Here is an 18,984-nt window from a genome sequence, read left to right as displayed (position 1 = left end):
ACAGGCCGTCCGCGTTGGCGTGGTCTTGGCCAGGGCGATGCTCCACAGTGAAGTCCATCCCCTGCAGGGAGATGGACCATCGCAATAGTTTGGGGTTCTCTCCCCGCATTTGCATTAGCCATTGCAGGGGCCGATGATCTGTTTGTACCCGGAAGTGGGTTCCGAAGAGGTAAGGCCGGAGCTTCTTGAGGGCCCATACTACTGCGAAGGCCTCTCGCTCAATGGTGCTCCAGCGCTGTTCTCGGGGCAGGAGGCGTCTGCTGAGGAAGGCCACTGGTTGGTCGACTCCCTCGGGGTTCAGTTGGGAGAGGACGGCCCCGATGCCCTGGTCTGAGGCATCCGTCTGGACGATGAACTCACGGCTGTAGTCGGGGGCCTGGAGCACAGGAGCGGTGCACATGGCGGCTTTCAGCCTCTCGAAGGCCGCTTGACAGTCTGGAGTCCAGTTGACGGTTTTTGGGTTGGTCTTGGATGTGAGTTCCGTGAGGGGCCGAACAATGCTGCCATAGTCCTTCACGAACCGCCGATAGTATCCGGTGAGCCCCAAGAAGGCTCGGACCTCGGTTTGAGTTACGGGGGGCCGCCAGGACTGGATGGCCGCGATCTTGAGCTGGAGGGGGGCCACCAGACCTCTCCCCACTTGGTGTCCGAGGTAGGTCACGGACCCCTGGCCTATTTGGCACTTGCTGGCCTTGATTGTGAGGCCGGCCTGTTGGAGGGCTTGCAGGACCCCTCGGAGGTGGCGGAGGTGGTCTGACCAGTGGCGGCTATACACCGCGATGTCGTCCAGGTAGGCGGCGCTGAACTCCTCGAGGCCCGCCAATACCTGGTTCACAAGTCGCTGAAACGTGGCTGGAGCGTTTTTCATGCCGAAGGGCATCACTCTGAAATGGTAGTGTCCATCCGGGGTGGAGAAAGCGGATCGTTCTTGTGCCCTGGGGGTGAGGCCGATCTGCCAGTAGCCCGCCGTCAGGTCGAAGATGCTTAGGTAGCGGGCCGCCCCCATGCGGTCAACTAACTCGTCGGCTCGGAGGATGGGGTGAGCGTCGGTTCGGGTGACAGCGTTCAGACCCCGATAGTCGACGCAGAACCGGAGTTCGGGTGTGGTGCCCGGGGCCGCCGCTTTGGGGACCAGTACAACCGGGCTGGCCCAGGGGCTGTCCGAGGGTTCGATGACTCCGAGGGCGAGCATCTTGGAGACTTCTTCTTGGATGCAGGTGCGTACCCGATCTGGTACTCGGTACGGCCGGTGTCGGATAGGAGGACTGTCGCCGGTGTCCACGTCGTGCAGGCACCAGGGGGTGACCCCGGGTGTGAGGGAGAATAGGCGTGCAAATTGCAGCAGGAGGGCCCGACAGTCTTGGCGCTGCTCCGGGGTCAGGGCCTCGGAGAGTTGGACCCCGTCCACTGAACCATCTTTTTCCCCGGTCCCCAGCAGGTCAGGGAGGGGCTCAGAGTCCTCTTCAGCTCCACTGTCTGTGGCCATCAGCAGGCTGAGCTCCGAGCGCACGAAGTGGGGTTTGAGTCTGTTGGCGTGGAGGACCCGGAGGGGGTTCCGAGGGGATTCCATGTCGATGAGGTAGGTGACGGGGCTCTTACGCTCGATCACCTTGAAGGGCCCCGTCCACTTGTCCTGTAAGGCACAGGGTTCGATGGGGGACATCACCCACACCTGCTGTACTTCCTGGTGTTGGCTGGTAGGGGAGCCCGCGGGATCAGGTCTCTCCCCCCTAGGCAGGCCAGGGTCATGGCGGCAGGTTCCCACTCGGGCTGCTCCTGCTCGTAATCTTCAGGCTCCTCGGAGACTTGCTCTTCTCCTAGGGCGGCGGCAGCCACCTGGCGGGGCCCGGGGGTCTGGTTCTTTGGGCAGGTCGGGTCACTGGCATAGTGGCCGACTCGCTGGCATCGATGACACGTAATGTTGGCTCGGAACCCCGGGCGCATCGGGGGGTTGCCCCGGCCGGCCGGGGGCGGGGTGTAGTTCGCGGGAGCGGCCGGGACGGCGTCTCTGCCCCGGCCCGGGCCTCCTCCTCCTCCTCGGGGACGATGATGACCTTGGTTGGGTCTGTTCTGCTCATTGGGCCCACTTCGGGCCACTCGGGTGCTCTCCCATCGGTCAGCCTCGGCGGCGAGCTGCCGTGGGTCAGTCAATTTACTGTCGAGGAGGTGCTGCCTGAGCTCGACGAAGCAGTTGTTGGAGAGGTGCTCCCACACAATGAGGTTGAAGAGCTGTTCGTAGGTGGTTACGTTGCTACCCTTGATCCATCCCTCGAAAGCTCGGCTGAAATAGTTCACATATTCTATCCAGGTTGTACCCGGGATGCGGGTGCAGTTGCGGAACCTCTGGCGGTACATCTCGGACGTTAGCCCATATCGACTGAGGAGGGCGGCCTTCATGTGGTCATAGGACGTCATTTGATGGTCCGGAAGCTGCAGCAGGGCATCACGGCCTTCATTGACGAATCTCCCCCATATCCCGGCCCCCCAGTCACTTCGAGCGATCCGGTGGGCAGTCATGGCGATCTCGTAGGCCTTGAACCACTGCTGTATGTCGTCGTTCCGGACATATTGCCGGACCACATCTTTGGGGATGTGGACCTTCTGTTCGGTAGTACCTGGGGGGCGCGGTTGCTCGGGCACCCCTAGGTCTTTGTTCTGTTTGCGCATCTCTATCTCCGCTAGCTTGCACTCGTGTTCGTATGTCAGTCTTTTTTCTTCGAGTTCTCTCTGTCTCTGCTTCTCCTCTCGCTCTTCTTGGAGCCGTAAGTGTTCTAAGTTCATCTTTTGTTCTGCCAGTTTCAATTCCCCGTCTAATTTGAGCCGTACCAGCTCTAACTCGTGAAGTCTATTTTTCTCTCGTTCTCGGATCTCTTCCCGGGAGAGATCCGTTCTCCTTTCTTCTGTCAGGGTGGTGTTTGTTTCCGGGGCTTCGAGGTCCCGGGGTCCGGCGGTATTTGTCTCTGCCCAGGATTCTAGGGCGTGTTTGAAGTCCTCTTTCGTGCTCAGACCGGTGGTAGCAATGCCTAGTTCTATGCAAAATTGTTTTAGCTCTCGGTGGTTGTACTCTTCCAGTTTTTCCATCTGGAATTTCTCTGCAGATCCGCTCTCTCTGGTCGTCATCGTGGATTAGTCGTAGGGTGAGTTACTCTCTGTACGGTACGCGTTGGTTCGGATCGCGCCGCTGGCCACCAATGTTAGACGGGGACCTGGAGGGTCGGCCGACTACAAGGGGAGAGGCCTCCGGTGAGGGCCGTCTCCAGCGATCGTACAGACGAGTAACTTCCCCCCCACAGATGGACACCACACGAAGATCAGCTTAACACCTTTTATAGGCAATTCTTTGAGTAAGGGGGTACGATACACGGAGATCAGGACACGATGATCCTCTCAATTCTAGTCTCTATTAGGGGAAGGGGGTAGCGGGACAGTCTTAGTACCTACAGGTACTGAGGTGAAACGGTGGTAGCTCACAATCCTCGAGCTCGGCGTTCGGACGGGTCAGACCGCGGCAGCGCCAGCAGGTCCCGAAGAGGTCGTAGGTGGCAACGGGCCACGGCAGCGCCAGCAGGTCCCGAAGAGGTCGTAGGTGGCAACGGGCCGCGGCAGCGCCAGCAGGTCCCAACGAGGATGACGGTTACAACGGGCCGCGGCAGCGCCAGCAGGTCCCACGAGGATGAAGGTTGCAGAAGGCCACGGCAGCGCCAGCAGGCAGGACAATAGTTCACAAGGCAGGGCTGCGGCAGCGCCAGCAGTCCGTCAAGGATGAGTTCTTCTCGGTGTCTCTCGACTCCAGGATACAACTGCTCTCCTGCTCTGGGGCTGCCTCAGTTATAGGTCTGGCGCCCTTTGATGTCCGGACCCTCGCACTGGGAGGTCGGGAGGTCCGGGATGAGGGAGTCCAGACACCCAGCAGGGGGGTGGAGCCAGCACCCGGGGAGGCTGGGGGCGATCGGCACCTGGCGGGGGAGAGCCATCGACACTTCTTTCTCCCATTAACCTGCCAAGTGGTCCGTTCACCTCCTGGATGGATGGTGGTGCCGGGATGTCGGGGCCCGGCCAGGCCCAGGGTTGGGGTCGAGCCGAGGCCACGCGGCCGCGTGATGCAGTGTCCAAGATGGCGGCTGGGCCGGGCAATGGGGTTGACGGGGGCCTGGGCCCGTGGCACAGAGATATGCGGGAGCATGCGTCCCGGAGGGGGACGGGTTGCGGGTTGTTTCTGCGGGTAGCACCCGGAGAGCCGATGTCTGGGCCCTGTCATGCGGGGAGGGAGCGAGCCCTTCGTGGGGCCTGTCCAACAATCGTGAATGCTTCGTTTCTACAGAGTTGCATAGAAATAGATGGACGGGCGTTTCAATAAAAAGGGTCCTCGGCGAGGAGGATGACAGCGTCTGGTCAGTGCGTCTGTTGGGGAGTTGACTTCCTACGGGACTTGCTGTGGCGAGCCACGTCCGAACCGAACCATGCCTTGCCATAGCAAGTGAAGGTATATTTATACTTTGAAGGTGCTTAGGAATGCCAGTATTAGCGTAAAAGTCGGACATAAGAACGTCATGAATGAACCCCTAAGGAATAGATGTTCATGCATAATAAATGAGTTCTTGGAGAAATCAATATCCAGGCAATCCAATTTTCCTAGAAATCGTTGTGACGTAGATGAACGGATGTAAGTAGCCATGCCTGTATTTGGTTAGCATGGACTATGCCTAAATAAGGACTGGTTTTCTATGCCTATATTAGGGCAATGTGAATTGTACCTATATAAGGACATGAATCGGAAAATTCATATGGAATCTAAATCGATACACAACACCACCAGGACTGCCCGCGCTGTCCACCAGGACTGCCTCGCGCTTACCACCAGGACCGCCCGCACTGTTCACCACCACTGCCCGCGCTGTCCACCACCACTGCCCATGCTGTCCACCACCACCTCCCGCGCCGTCCACCACCACTGCCTGCGCTTCTCACCAGGACCGCCCGTGCTGCCCACCAAGACCACCCCGCGCTCTCCGCCAGGACTGCCCTGCACTCTCCGCCAGGACTGCGCTGTCCTGCCCACCAGGACCGCCTGCGCTCTCCGCCAGGACCACATGCGGTGTCCACCAGGACTGCCCCGTACTGTCCACCAGGACCGTCCCGCGTTGTCCGCCAGGACCGCCCCACGCTGCTCTTCAAAGGACACTACATCACACTACATTAACACTCCACACCCGGCCACCGCTGCTCTCACCCCGAGTTTATGAATGCCTTTGACCCTATACAGCGCTTCGCAGGCCTTGCGTAGGCGCGCTGTACATACACACATCATCTGCCTGCCTGAGTGTTGTGTCGTGTGTGGGTAACACCTCAGAATATATGTGATATGGGCACATCAGGGGCCCCTCACCTCACTCTACAGGGTGCAGTATCAGGCCTCTGGCTCTGGCTGCTGCCTGCGTCAGTCCCCAGCTGACCAGCTGACCCCTTCAAGCCGCTTCACGCCCCCTCATGCCCCCTCACGCCCCTTCACGCCCCCTCAAGCATCCTCCACCCCCATCACACCCACTCTCATCCTTCACGCCCCTTCACACCCCTTCACGCCCCTTCACACCCCTTCACGCCCCCTCACGCACCCTCACACACCCTCACGCACCCTCACGCCTGCTTCTTTTTTCTTCCTGCAGCTCCAGCAGAGCTCCTTCGCAATGACCTCCACCCTGCAGCTGCTGCCGGTGCAGTCCGCGGAGCTGGCCTCAGACAGCCAGGAGCTGCTCCTCTGGGCCCGGGGCCACTTCGGAGCCGTCACTTCCTTCGCGGAGCTCCACAGCCCCAGTGCCATCCGCCTCACAGTGGGCTCAGGTGGGTGTCTCAGCTCGGGGTCGTGGAGGTGCCATGGGGTGCTCCCCAGGTGTGGCCTCGCTCTGTGGGGTGCTGTCAGCCCTCCATGGGTGGGGTCCTGTCTGTGGGGTGCTGTCGGCCCCCCCGGGTGGGGCCCTGTCTGTGGGGTCCTGTCTGTGGGGTGCTGTCGGTGCTCCCTGGGTGGGGTCCTGTCTGTGGGGTGCTGTTGGTGCTCCCTGGGTGGGGCCCTGTCTGTGGGGTGCTGTCGGTGCATACCGGGTGGATTCCTGTCTGTGGGGTGCTGTTGATGCTCCCCGGGTGGGGCCCTGTCTGTGGGGTGCTATGGGGGCTTCCTGGGTGGGGTCCTCTCTGTTGGGTGCTGCCGGCCCTCCCTTGGTGGGGTCCTGTCTGTGGGGTGCTGTTGGTGCTCCCTGGGTGGGGTCCTGTCTGTGGGGTGCTGTCGGTGGGGTCCTGTCTGTGGGGTGCTGTCGGTGGGGTCCTGTCTGTGGGGTGCTGTCGATGGGGTCCTGTCTGTGGGGTGCTGTGGATGCTCCCCGGGTGGAGTTCTGTCTGTGGGGTGCTGTCGGTGCTCCCCGGGTGGGGTCCTGTCTGTGGGGTGCTGTCGGTGCTCCCTGGGTGGGGTCCTGTCTGTGGGGTGCTGTCGGTGCTCCCTGGGTGGGGTCCTGTCTGTGGGGTGCTGTCGGTGGGGTCCTGTCTGTGGGGTGCTGTCAGTGGGGTTCTGTCTGTGGGGTGCTGTGGATGCTCCCCGGGTGGGGTTCTGTCTGTGGGGTGCTGTCGGTGCTCCCCGGGTGGGGTCCTGTCTGTGGGGTGCTGTTGGTGCTCCCTGGGTGGGGTCCTGTCTGTGGGGTGCTGTCGGTGCTCCCTGGGTGGGGTCCTGTCTGTGGGGTGCTGTCGGTGCTCCCTGGGTGGGGTCCTGTCTGTGGGGTGCTGTGGGTGCTCCCCGGGTGGGGTCCTGTCTGTGGGGTGCTGGCGGCCCTCCCTGGGTGGGGCCCTGTCTGTGGGGTGCTGTTGGTGCTCCCAGGGTGGGGTCCTGTCTGTGGGGTGCTGTCTGTGGGGTGCTGTCGGTGCTCCCTGGGTGGGGTCCTGTCTGTGGGGGGCTGTCGGTGCTCCCTGGGTGGGGTCCTGTCTGTGGGGTGCTGTCGGCCCTCCCTGGGTGGGGCCCTGTCTGTGGGGTGCTGTTGGTGCTCCCTGGGTGGGGTCCTGTCTGTGGGGTGCTGTTGGTGCTCCCTGGATGGGGTCCTGTCTGTGGGGTGCTGTCGGTGGGGTCCTGTCTGTGGGGTGCTGTGGATGCTCCCCGGGTGGAGTTCTGTCTGTGGGGTGCTGTCGGTGCTCCCCGGGTGGGGTCCTGTCTGTGGGGTGCTGTCGGTGCTCCCTGGGTGGGGTCCTGTCTGTGGGGTGCTGTCGGTGCTCCCTGGGTGGGGTCCTGTCTGTGGGGTGCTGTCGGTGGGGTCCTGTCTGTGGGGTGCTGTCAGTGGGGTTCTGTCTGTGGGGTGCTGTGGATGCTCCCCGGGTGGGGTTCTGTCTGTGGGGTGCTGTCGGTGCTCCCCGGGTGGGGTCCTGTCTGTGCTCCCTGGGTGGGGTCCTGTCTGTGGGGTGCTGTCGGTGCTCCCTGGGTGGGGTCCTGTCTGTGGGGTGCTGTCGGTGCTCCCTGGGTGGGGTCCTGTCTGTGGGGTGCTGTGGGTGCTCCCCGGGTGGGGTCCTGTCTGTGGGGTGCTGGCGGCCCTCCCTGGGTGGGGCCCTGTCTGTGGGGTGCTGTTGGTGCTCCCTGGGTGGGGTCCTGTCTGTAGGGTGCTGTCGGTGCTCCCTGGGTGGGGTCCTGTCTGTGGGGGGCTGTCGGTGCTCCCTGGGTGGGGTCCTGTCTGTGGGGTGCTGTCGGCCCTCCCTGGGTGGGGCCCTGTCTGTGGGGTGCTGTTGGTGCTCCCTGGGTGGGGTCCTGTCTGTGGGGTGCTGTTGGTGCTCCCTGGGTGGGGTCCTGTCTGTGGGGTGCTGTTGGTGCTCCCCGGGTGGGGTCCTGTCTGTGGGGTGCTGTCGGTGCTCCCCGGGTGGGGTCCTGTCTGTGGGGTCCTGTCTGTGGGGTGCTGTCTGTGGGGTGCTGTCAGCGCTCCCTGGGTGGGGTCCTGTCTGTGGAGTGCTGTTGGTGCTCCCTGGGTGGGGTCCTGTCTGTGGGGTGCTGTCGGCCCCCCCGGGTGGGGTCCTGTCTGTGGGGTGCTGTCTCTGGGGTGCTGTGGGTGCTCCCCAGGTGGGGTCCTGTCTGTGGGGTGCTGTGGGTGCTCCCCGGGTGGGGTCTTGTCTGTGGGGTCCTGTCTGTGGGGTGCTGTCGGCCCCCCCGGGTGGGGTCCTGTCTGTGGGGTCCTGTCTGTGGGGTGCTGTCGGTGCTCCCTGGGTGGGGCCCTGTCTGTGGGGTGCTATCGGCCTCCCTGGGTGGGGTCCTGTCTGTGGGATGCTGTCGGTGCTCCCCGGGTGGGGTCCTGTCTGTGGGGTCCTTTCTGTGGGGTGCTGTCTGTGGGGTGCTGTCAGCGCTCCCTGGGTGGGGTCCTGTCTGTGGGGTGCTGTTGGTGCTCCCTGGGTGGGGTCCTGTCTGTGGGGTGCTGTCGGTGCTCCCGGGGTGGGGTCCTGTCTGTGGGGTCCTGTCTGTGGGGTGCTGTCTGTGGGGTGCTGTCAGCGCTCCCTGGGTGGGGTCCTGTCTGTGGAGTGCTGTTGTTGCTCCCTGGGTGGGGTCCTGTCTGTGGGGTGCTGTCGGCCCCCCCGGGTGGGGTCCTGTCTGTGGGGTGCTGTCTGTGGGGTGCTGTGGGTGCTCCCCGGGTGGGGTCCTGTCTGTGGGGTGCTGTGGGTGCTCCCCGGGTGGGGTCTTGTCTGTGGGGTCCTATCTGTGGGGTCCTGTCTGTGGGGTGCTGTCGGTGCTCCCTGGGTGGGGCCCTGTCTGTGGGGTGCTATCGGCCTCCCTGGGTGGGGTCCTGTCTGTGGGATGCTGTCGGTGCTCCCCGGGTGGGGTCCTGTCTGTGGGGTCCTGTCTGTGGGGTCCTGTCTGTGGGGTGCTGTCGGTGCTCCCTGGGTGGGGCCCTGTCTGTGGGATGATGTCGGTGCTCCCCGGGTGGGGTCCTCTCTGTGGGGTGCTGTCAGTCTTCCCCGGATGGCCCTGTGTGTTTAGGGGCAGGCTGAAACCCCTAGGATCCTCACTTTTGGGGTGCTGTCTCTGAGTGTTAACTCTTCACCCCCTACCACCCTCACAGATTTTGGGGTGCTGTCTCTTAAGCCCCTGGGATCTTCACAGGGTTTGGGGTGCTGTCTCTTAACCCCCTGGGATATTCACAGGTTTTGGGGTGCTGTCTCTTCACCCCCTCCTTTGTCTCCCCAGATGGCGCCGGCAGGGGGCCCTGTGCCCTCCAGGAGGGGTTCAGCCTGAGGGGGGTCTTGGAGTGGGACTCCCACCCTGCAGAGATGATTGGCTGCCAGATCTCCGGAGAGGGGGGGCAGAGGGAGGCCCACGCTGTGGTCATCGATGACCAAGAGGAAGAGAGGTACAGAGTGCAAAGAGAGCTCAAAGAGAGCACAAAGAGAGCGCAAAGAGAGTGCAAAGAGAGTGCAAAGAGAACGCAAAGAGAGTGCAAAGAGAGTGCAAAGAGAGCGCAAAGAGAGTGCAAAGAGAGTGCAAAGAGAGTGCAAAGAGAGTGCAAAGAGAGCGCAAAGAGAGTGCAAAGAGAGCGCAAAGAGAGCGCAAAGAGAGTGCAAAGAGAGCGCAAAGAGAGCGCAAAGAGAGCGCAAAGAGAGTGCAAAGAGAGCACAAAGAGAGCGCAAAGAGAGCGCAAAGAGAGTGCTAAGAGAGCGCAAAGAGAGTGCAAAGAGAGCGCAAAGAGAGCGCAAAGAGAGTGCAAAGAGAATGCAAAGAGAGCGCAAAGAGAGCGCGCAAAGAGCGTGCAAAGAGAGCGCAAAGAGAGCGCAAAGAGAGTGCAAAGAGAACGCAAAGAGAGTGCAAAGAGAGTGCAAAGAGAGTGCAAAGAGAGCTCAAAGAGAGCACAAAGAGAGTGCAAAGAGAGTGCAAAGAGAGTGCAAAGAGAGTGCAAAGAGAGTGCAAAGAGAGCGCAAAGAGAGTGCAAAGAGAGTGCAAAGAGAACGCAAAGAGAGTGCAAAGAGAGTGCAAAGAGAGCGCAAAGAGAGTGCAAAGAGAGTGCAAAGAGAGTGCAAAGAGAGTGCAAAGAGAGCGCAAAGAGAGTGCAAAGAGAGCGCAAAGAGAGCGCAAAGAGAGCGCAAAGAGAGTGCAAAGAGAGCACAAAGAGAGCGCAAAGAGAGCGCAAAGAGAGTGCTAAGAGAGCGCAAAGAGAGTGCAAAGAGAGCGCAAAGAGAGCGCAAAGAGAGTGCAAAGAGAATGCAAAGAGAGCGCAAAGAGAGCGCGCAAAGAGCGTGCAAAGAGAGCGCAAAGAGAGCCCAAAGAGAGTGCAAAGAGAACGCAAAGAGAGTGCAAAGAGAGTGCAAAGAGAGTGCAAAGAGAGCTCAAAGAGAGCACAAAGAGAGCGCAAAGAGAGCGCAAAGAGAGTGCAAAGAGAACGCAAAGAGAGTGCAAAGAGAGTGCAAAGAGAGTGCAAAGAGAGTGCAAAGAGAACGCAAAGAGAGTGCAAAGAGAGTGCAAAGAGAGCGCAAAGAGAGTGCAAAGAGAGTGCAAAGAGAGTGCAAAGAGAGCGCAAAGAGAGTGCAAAGAGAGCGCAAAGAGAGCGCAAAGAGAGCGCAAAGAGAGTGCAAAGAGAGCGCAAAGAGAGCGCAAAGAGAGCGCAAAGAGAGTGCTAAGAGAGCGCAAAGAGAGTGCAAAGAGAGCGCAAAGAGAGCGCAAAGAGAGTGCAAAGAGAGCGCAAAGAGAGCGCAAAGAGAGTGCAAAGAGAGCGCAAAGAGAGCACAAAGAGAGCGCAAAGAGAGCGCAAAGAGAGCGCTAAGAGAGCGCAAAGAGAGTGCAAAGAGAGCGCAAAGAGAGCGCAAAGAGAGTGCAAAGAGAGCGCAAAGAGAGCACAAAGAGAGCGCAAAGAGAGCGCAAAGAGAGCGCAAAGAGAGTGCAAAGAGAACGCAAAGAGAGTGCAAAGAGAGTGCAAAGAGAGCGCAAAGAGAGTGCAAAGAGAGTGCAAAGAGAGCGCAAAGAGAGTGCAATGAGAGTGCAAAGAGAGTGCAAAGAGAGCGCAAAGAGAGTGCAAAGAGAGTGCAAAGAGAGTGCAAAGAGAGCGCAAAGAGAGTGCAAAGAGAGTGCAAAGAGAGCGCAAAGAGAGCGCAAAGAGAGTGCAAAGAGAATGCAAAGAGAGCGCAAAGAGAGCGCGCAAAGAGCGTGCAAAGAGAGCGCAAAGAGAGCGCAAAGAGAGTGCAAAGAGAACGCAAAGAGAGTGCAAAGAGAGCGCAAAGAGAGTGCAAAGAGAGTGCAAAGAGAGCGCAAAGAGAGTGCAAAGAGAGTGCAAAGAGAGCGCAAAGAGAGCGCAAAGAGAGTCCAAAGAGAGCGCAAAGAGAGCGCAAAGAGAGTGCAAAGAGAGCGCAAAGAGACAGCCAGGCTTAGGAGCCTGCAGAGGTCAGGGGGTCAGAGAATGCAGAGGTCAGGGGGTCAGAGACTGCAGAGGTCATGGGGTCACAGACTGCAGAGGTCAGGGGTTCAGAGACTGCAGAGGTCAGGGGGTCAGAGACTGCAGAGGTCAGGGGTTCAGAGACTGCAGAGGTCAGGGGGTCAGAGACTGCAGAGGACAGGGGGGGTTCAGAGACTGCAGAGGTCAGGGGTTCAGAGACTGCAGAGGTCATGGGTTCAGAGACTGCAGAGGTCAGGGGGTCACAGACTGCAGAGGTCAGGGGTTCAGAGACTGCAGAGGTCAGGGGGTCACAGACTGCAGAGGTCAGGGGGTCAGAGACTGCAGAGGTCAGGGGTTCAGAGACTACGGAGGTCAGGGGGTCAGAGACTGCAGAGGCCAGGGGGGGTTCAGAGACTGCAGAGGTCAGGGGTTCACAGACTGCAGAGGTCAGGGGGTCAGAGACTGCAGAGGTCAGGGGTCAGAGACTGCAGAGGTCAGGGGTTCACAGACTGCAGAGGTCAGGGGTTCACAGACTGCAGAGGTCAGGGGGTCAGAGACTGCAGAGGTCAGGGGTCAGAGACTGCAGAGGTCAGGGGTTCAGAGACTGCAGAGGTCAGGGGTTCAGAGACTGCAGAGGTCAGGGGGTCAGAGACTGCAGAGGTCAGGGGTCAGAGACTGCAGAGGACAGGGGGGGTTCAGAGACTGCAGAGGTCAGGGGTTCAGAGACTGCAGAGGTCAGGGATCAGAGACTGCAGAGGTCAGGGGTTCACAGACTGCAGAGGTCAGGGGTTCAGAGACTGCAGAGGTCAGGGGTTCAGAGACTGCAGAGGTCGGGGGGTTCAGAGACTGCAGAGGTCAGGGGTTCAGAGACTGCAGAGGTCAGGGGGTCAGAGACTGCAGAGGTCAGGGGTTCACAGACTGCAGAGGTCAGGGGTTCAGAGACTGCAGAGGTCAAGGGGTTCAGAGACTGCAGAGGTCAGGGGTTCACAGACTGCAGAGGTCAGGGGTTCAGAGACTGCAGAGGTCAGGGGTTCACAGACTGCAGAGGTCAGGGGGTCACAGACTGCAGAGGTCAGGGGGTCAGAGACTGCAGAGGTCAGGGGGTCAGAGACTGCAGAGGTCAGGGGGTCAGAGACTGCAGAGGTCAGGGGGTTCAGAGACTGCAGAGGTCAGGGGTTCAGATACTGCAGAGGTCAGGGGGTCAGAGACTGCAGAGGTCAGGGGGTCAGAGACTGCAGAGGTCAGGGGTTCAGAGACTGCAGAGGTCAGGGGGTCAGAGACTGCAGAGGTCAGGGGTTCAGAGACTGCAGAGGTCAGGGGGTCAGAGACTGCAGAGGTCAGGGGGTCGGAGTTGCAGAGGTCAGGGGTTCAGAGACCTCAGAGGTCAGGGGGTCAGAGACCGCAGAGGTCAGGGGGTCAGAGACCGCAGAGGTCAGGGGTTCAGAGACTGCAGAGGTCATGGGTCACAGACTGCAGAGGTCAGGGGTTCACAGACTGCAGAGGTCAGGGGTTCAGAGACTGCAGAGGTCAGGGGTTCAGAGACCGCAGAGGTCAGGGGGTCAGAGACCGCAGAGGTCAGGGGTTCAGAGACTGCAGAGGTCAGGGGTTCACAGACTGCAGAGGTCAGGGGTTCACAGACTGCAGAGGTCCTGGGTCACAGACTGCAGAGGTCAGGGGTTCAGAGACTGCAGAGGTCAGGGGTTCACAGACTGCAGAGGTCAGGGGTTCAGAGACCGCAGAGGTCAGGGGGTCGGAGACCGCAGAGGTCAGGGGTTCAGAGACCTAAGAGGTCAGGGGTTCACAGACTGCAGAGGTCAGGGGTTCACACACTGCAGAGGTCAGGGGTTCAGAGACTGCAGAGGTCAAGGGGTTCAGAGACTGCAGAGGTCAGGGGGTCAGAGACTGCAGAGGTCAGGGGTTCACAGACTGCAGAGGTCAGGGGTTCAGAGACTGCAGAGGTCAGGGGGTCAGAGACTGCAGAGGTCAGGGGTTCACAGACTGCAGAGGTCAGGGGTTCACAGACTGCAGAGGTCAGGGGTTCAGAGACTGCAGAGGTCAGGGGTTCAGAGGCTGCAGAGGTCGGGGGTCAGAGGCTGCAGAGGTCAGGAGTTCAGAGACTGCAGAGATCGGGGGTTCAGAGACTGCAGAGGTCAGGGGGTCAGAGACTGCAGAGGTCAGGGGTTCAGAGACTGCAGAGGTCAGGGGGTCAGAGACTGCAGAGGTCAGGGGTTCAGAGACTGCAGAGGTCAGGGGGTCAGAGACTGCAGAGGTCAGGGGTTCAGAGACTGCAGAGGTCAGGGGGTCAGAGACTGCAGAGGTCAGGGGTTCAGAGACTGCAGAGGTCAGGGGTTCACAGACTGCAGAGTTCAGGGGGTCAGAGACTGCAGAGGTCAGGGGGTCAGAGACTGCAGAGGTCAGGGGTTCAGAGACTGCAGAGGTCAGGGGTTCAGAGACTGCAGAGGTCAGGGGTTCAGAGACTGCAGAGGTCAGGGGTTCAGAGACTGCAGAGGTCAGGGGGTCCAGGGTCAGGGGGTCAGAGACTGCAGAGGTCAGGGGTTCGGAGACTGCAGAGGTCAGGGGTTCAGAGACCGCAGAGGTCGGGGGTCACAGACTGCAGAGGTCAGGGGGTCAGAGACTGCAGAGGTCAGGGGGTCAGAGACTGCAGAGGTCAGGGGGTTCAGAGACTGCAGAGGTCAGGGGTTCAGAGACTACAGAGGTCAGGGGGTCAGAGACTGCAGAGGTCAGGGGTTCACAGACTGCAGAGGTCAGGGGTTCAGAGACTGCAGAGGTCAGGGGGTTCAGAGACTGCAGAGGTCAGGGGGTCAGAGACTGCAGGGGTCAGGGGTTCACAGACTGCAGAGGTCAGGGGTTCACAGACTGCAGAGGTCAGGGGTTCAGAGACTGCAGAGGTCAGGGGGTTCAGAGACTGCAGAGGTCAGGTGTTCAGAAACTGCAGAGGTCAGGGGTTCGCAGACTGCAGAGGTCAGGGGTTCAGAGACTGCAGAGGTCAGGGGGTTCAGAGACTGCAGAGGTCAGGGGTTCAGAGACTGCAGAGGTCAGGGGGTCAGAGACTGCAGAGGTCAGGGGTTCACAGACTGCAGAGGTCAGGGGTTCACAGACTGCAGAGGTCAGGGGTTCAGAGACTGCAGAGGTCAGGGGGTTCAGAGACTGCAGAGGTCAGGGGTTCAGAGACTGCAGAGGTCAGGGGTTCGCAGACTGCAGAGGTCGGGGGGTCACAGACTGCAGAGGTCAGGGGTTCAGAGACTGCAGAGGTCAGGGGGTCAGAGACTGCAGAGGTCAGGGGTTCACAGACTGCAGAGGTCAGGGGTTCACAGACTGCAGAGGTCGGGGTTCAGAGACTGCAGAGGTCAGGGGTTCAGAGACTGCAGAGGTCAGGGGGTTCAGAGACTGCAGAGGCCAGGGGGTGTTCAGAGACTGCAGAGGTCAGGGGTTCAGAGACTGCAGAGGTCAGGGGTTCAGAGACTGCAGAGGTCAGGGGGTCAGGGACTGCAGAGGTCAGGGGTTCAGAGACTGCAGAGGTCAGGGGGTCAGAGACTGCAGAGGTCAGGGGTTCAGAGACTGCAGAGGTCAGGGGTTCAGAGACTGCAGAGGTCAGGGGTTCAGAGACTGCAGAGGTCAAGGGGTTCAGAGACCGCAGAGGTCAAGGGGTTCAGAGACTGCAGAGGTCAGGGGTTCACAGACTGCAGAGTTCAGGGGGTCAGAGACTGCAGAGGTCAGGGGTTCACAGACTGCAGAGGTCAGGGGGTCAGAGACTGCAGAGGTCAGGGGTTCACAGACTGCAGAGGTCAGGGGTTCACAGACTGCAGAGGTCAGGGGTTCAGAGACTGCAGAGGTCAAGGGGTTCGGAGACTGCAGAGGTCAGGGGTGCAGAGACTGCAGAGGTCAGGGGTTCAGAGACTGCAGAGGTCAGGGGTTCAGAGACTGCAGAGGTCAGGGGGTCAGAGACTGCAGAGGTCAGGGAGTCACAGACTGCAGAGGTCAGGGGTTCAGAGACTGCAGAGGTCAGGGGGTTCAGAGACTGCAGAGGTCAGGGGGTTCAGAGACAGCAGAGGTCAGGGGGTCACAGACTGCAGAGGTCAGGGGTTCAGAGACTGCAGAGGTCAGGGGTTCAGAGACTGCAGAGGTCAGGGGTGCAGAGACTGCAGAGGTCAGGGGTTCAGAGACTGCAGAGGTTAGGGGTTCACAGACTGCAGAGGTCAGGGGTTCACAGACTGCAGAGGTCAGGGGGTTCAGAGACCGCAGAGGTCGGGGGGTCAGAGACTGCAGAGGTCAGGGGGTCACAGACTGCAGAGGTCAGGGGTTCAGAGACTGCAGAGGTCAGGGGGTTCAGAGACTGCAGAGGTCAGGGGTTCAGAAACTGCAGAGGTCAGGGGTTCGCAGACTGCAGAGGTCAGGGGTTCAGAGACTGCAGAGGTCAGGGGGTTCAGAGACTGCAGAGGTCAGGGGTTCAGAGACTGCAGAGGTCAGGGGGTCAGAGACTGCAGAGGTCAGGGGTTCACAGACTGCAGAGGTCAGGGGTTCACAGACTGCAGAGGTCAGGGGTTCAGAGACTGCAGAGGTCAGGGGGTTCAGAGACTGCAGAGGTCAGGGGTTCAGAGACTGCAGAGGTCAGGGGTTCGCAGACTGCAGAGGTCGGGGGGTCACAGACTGCAGAGGTCAGGGGTTCAGAGACTGCAGAGGTCAGGGGGTCAGAGACTGCAGAGGTCAGGGGTTCACAGACTGCAGAGGTCAGGGGTTCACAGACTGCAGAGGTCGGGGTTCAGAGACTGCAGAGGTCAGGGGTTCAGAGACTGCAGAGGTCAGGGGGTTCAGAGACTGCAGAGGCCAGGGGGTGTTCAGAGACTGCAGAGGTCAGGGGTTCAGAGACTGCAGAGGTCAGGGGTTCAGAGACTGCAGAGGTCAGGGGGTCAGGGACTGCAGAGGTCAGGGGTTCAGAGACTGCAGAGGTCAGGGGGTCAGAGACTGCAGAGGTCAGGGGTTCAGAGACTGCAGAGGTCAGGGGTTCAGAGACTGCAGAGGTCAGGGGTTCAGAGACTGCAGAGGTCAGGGGGTTCAGAGACCGCAGAGGTCAAGGGGTTCAGAGACTGCAGAGGTCAGGGGTTCACAGACTGCAGAGTTCAGGGGGTCAGAGACTGCAGAGGTCAGGGGTTCACAGACTGCAGAGGTCAGGGGGTCAGAGACTGCAGAGGTCAGGGGTTCACAGACTGCAGAGGTCAGGGGTTCACAGACTGCAGAGGTCAGGGGTTCAGAGACTGCAGAGGTCAAGGGGTTCGGAGACTGCAGAGGTCAGGGGTGCAGAGACTGCAGAGGTCAGGGGTTCAGAGACTGCAGAGGTCAGGGGTTCAGAGACTGCAGAGGTCAGGGGGTCAGAGACTGCAGAGGTCAGGGAGTCACAGACTGCAGAGGTCAGGGGTTCAGAGACTGCAGAGGTCAGGGGGTTCAGAGACTGCAGAGGTCAGGGGGTTCAGAGACAGCAGAGGTCAGGGGGTCACAGACTGCAGAGGTCAGGGGTTCAGAGACTGCAGAGGTCAGGGGTTCAGAGACTGCAGAGGTCAGGGGTGCAGAGACTGCAGAGGTCAGGGGTTCAGAGACTGCAGAGGTTAGGGGTTCACAGACTGCAGAGGTCAGGGGTTCACAGACTGCAGAGGTCAGGGGGTTCAGAGACCGCAGAGGTCGGGGGGTCAGAGACTGCAGAGGTCAGGGGGTCACAGACTGCAGAGGTCAGGGGGTCACAGACTGCAGAGGTCAAGGGGGTCAGAGACTGTGGAGGTCAGGGGGTCAGAGACTGCAGAGGTCAGGGGTTCACAGACTGCAGAGGTCAAGGGGGTCAGAGACTACGGAGGTCAGGGGGTCAGAGACTTCAGAGGTCAGGGGGTCACAGACTGCAGAGGTCAGGGGGGGTTCAGAGACTGCAGAGGTCAGGGGTTCAGAGACTGCAGAGGTCAGGGGTTCAGAGACTGCAGAGGTCAGGGGTTCAGAGACTGCAGAGGTCAGGGGGTCAGAGACTGCAGAGGTCAGGGGGTCACAGACTGCAGAGGTCAGGGGGTCACAGACTGCAGAGGTCAGGGGGTCAGTGACTGCAGAGGTCAGGGGTTCAGAGACTGCAGAGGTCAGGGGTTCAGAGACTGCAGAGGTCAGGGGGTTCAGAGACTGCAGAGGTCAGGGGTTCAGAGACTGCAGAGGTCAGGGGGTTCAGAGACTGCAGAGGTCAGGGGTTCACAGACTGCAGAGGTCAGGGGGTTCAGAGACCGCAGAGGTCGGGGGGTCAGAGACTGCAGAGGTCAGGGGGTCACAGACTGCAGAGGTCAGGGGGTCACAGACTGCAGAGGTCAAGGGGGCAGAGACTACGGAGGTCAGAGACTGCAGAGGTCAGGGGTTCACAGACTGCAGAGGTCAAGGGGGTCAGAGACTACGGAGGTCAGGGGGTCAGAGACTTCAAAGGTCAGGGGGTCACAGACTGCAGAGGTCAGGGGGGGTTCAGAGACTGCAGAGGTCAGGGGTTCAGAGACTGCAGAGGTCAGGGGTTCAGAGACTGCAGAGGTCAGGGGTTCAGAGACTGCAGAGGTCAGGGGTTCACAGACTGCAGAGGTCAGGGGTTCAGAGACCGCAGAGGTCGGGGGGTCAGAGACTGCAGAGGTCAGGGGGTCACAGACTGCAGAGGTCAGGGGTTCAGAGACTGCAGAGGTCAGGGGTTCAGAGACTGCAGAGGTCAGGGGTTCAGAGACTGCAGAGGTCAGGGGGTCAGAGACTGCAGAGGTCAGGGGTTCACAGACTACAGAGGTCAGGGGTTCAGAGACCGCAGAGGTCGGGGGGTCAGAGACTGCAGAGGTCAGGGGGTCACAGACTGCAGAGGTCAGGGGGTCAGAGACTGCAGAGGTCAGGGGTTCAGAGACTGCAGAGGTCAGGGGTTCAGAGACTGCAGAGGTCAGGGGGTTCAGAGACCGCAGAGGTCGGGGGGTCAGAGACTGCAGAGGTCAGGGGGTCACAGACTGCAGAGGTCAGGGGGTCACAGACTGCAGAGGTCAAGGGGGTCAGAGACTATGGAGGTCAGGGGGTCAGAGACTGCAGAGGTCAGGGGTTCACAGACTGCAGAGGTCAAGGGGGTCAGAGACTACGGAGGTCAGGGGGTCAGAGACTTCAGAGGTCAGGGGGTCACAGACTGCAGAGGTCAGGGGGGGTTCAGAGACTGCAGAGGTCAGGGGTTCAGAGACTGCAGAGGTCAGGGGTTCAGAGACTGCAGAGGTCAGGGGTTCAGAGACTGCAGAGGTCAGGGGGTCAGAGACTGCAGAGGTCAGGGGGTCACAGACTGCAGAGGTCAGGGGGTCACAGACTGCAGAGGTCAGGGGGTCAGTGACTGCAGAGGTCAGGGGTTCAGAGACTGCAGAGGTCAGGGGTTCAGAGACTGCAGAGGTCAGGGGGTTCAGAGACTGCAGAGGTCAGGGGTTCAGAGACTGCAGAGGTCAGGGGGTTCAGAGACTGCAGAGGTCAGGGGTTCACAGACTGCAGAGGTCAGGGGGTTCAGAGACCGCAGAGGTCGGGGGGTCAGAGACTGCAGAGGTCAGGGGGTCACAGACTGCAGAGGTCAGGGGGTCACAGA

The 18,984-nt window shown here is 60.5% G+C and overlaps 1 protein-coding gene across 1 annotated transcript in view; it reads left to right on the top strand.

Moving 5' to 3' along the window:
* Positions 1–18,984, top strand: part of ENG (endoglin) — a 231,310-nt gene that overhangs the window by 84,328 nt on the left and 127,998 nt on the right. The window contains exons 4-5 of the mRNA XM_078646665.1: positions 5,664–5,838; positions 9,194–9,356. Coding sequence (XP_078502791.1) covers positions 5,664–5,838; positions 9,194–9,356 — 338 coding nt within the window. The remainder of the gene's footprint in view (positions 1–5,663; positions 5,839–9,193; positions 9,357–18,984) is intronic.

Source organism: Lissotriton helveticus, chromosome 5_2 (assembly GCF_964261635.1).
Source record: "Lissotriton helveticus chromosome 5_2, aLisHel1.1, whole genome shotgun sequence".
Taxonomy (NCBI): domain Eukaryota; kingdom Metazoa; phylum Chordata; class Amphibia; order Caudata; family Salamandridae; genus Lissotriton; species Lissotriton helveticus.
Note: the sequence above shows the minus strand (reverse complement) of the source record. Positions and strands in the feature narration are given on the sequence as shown.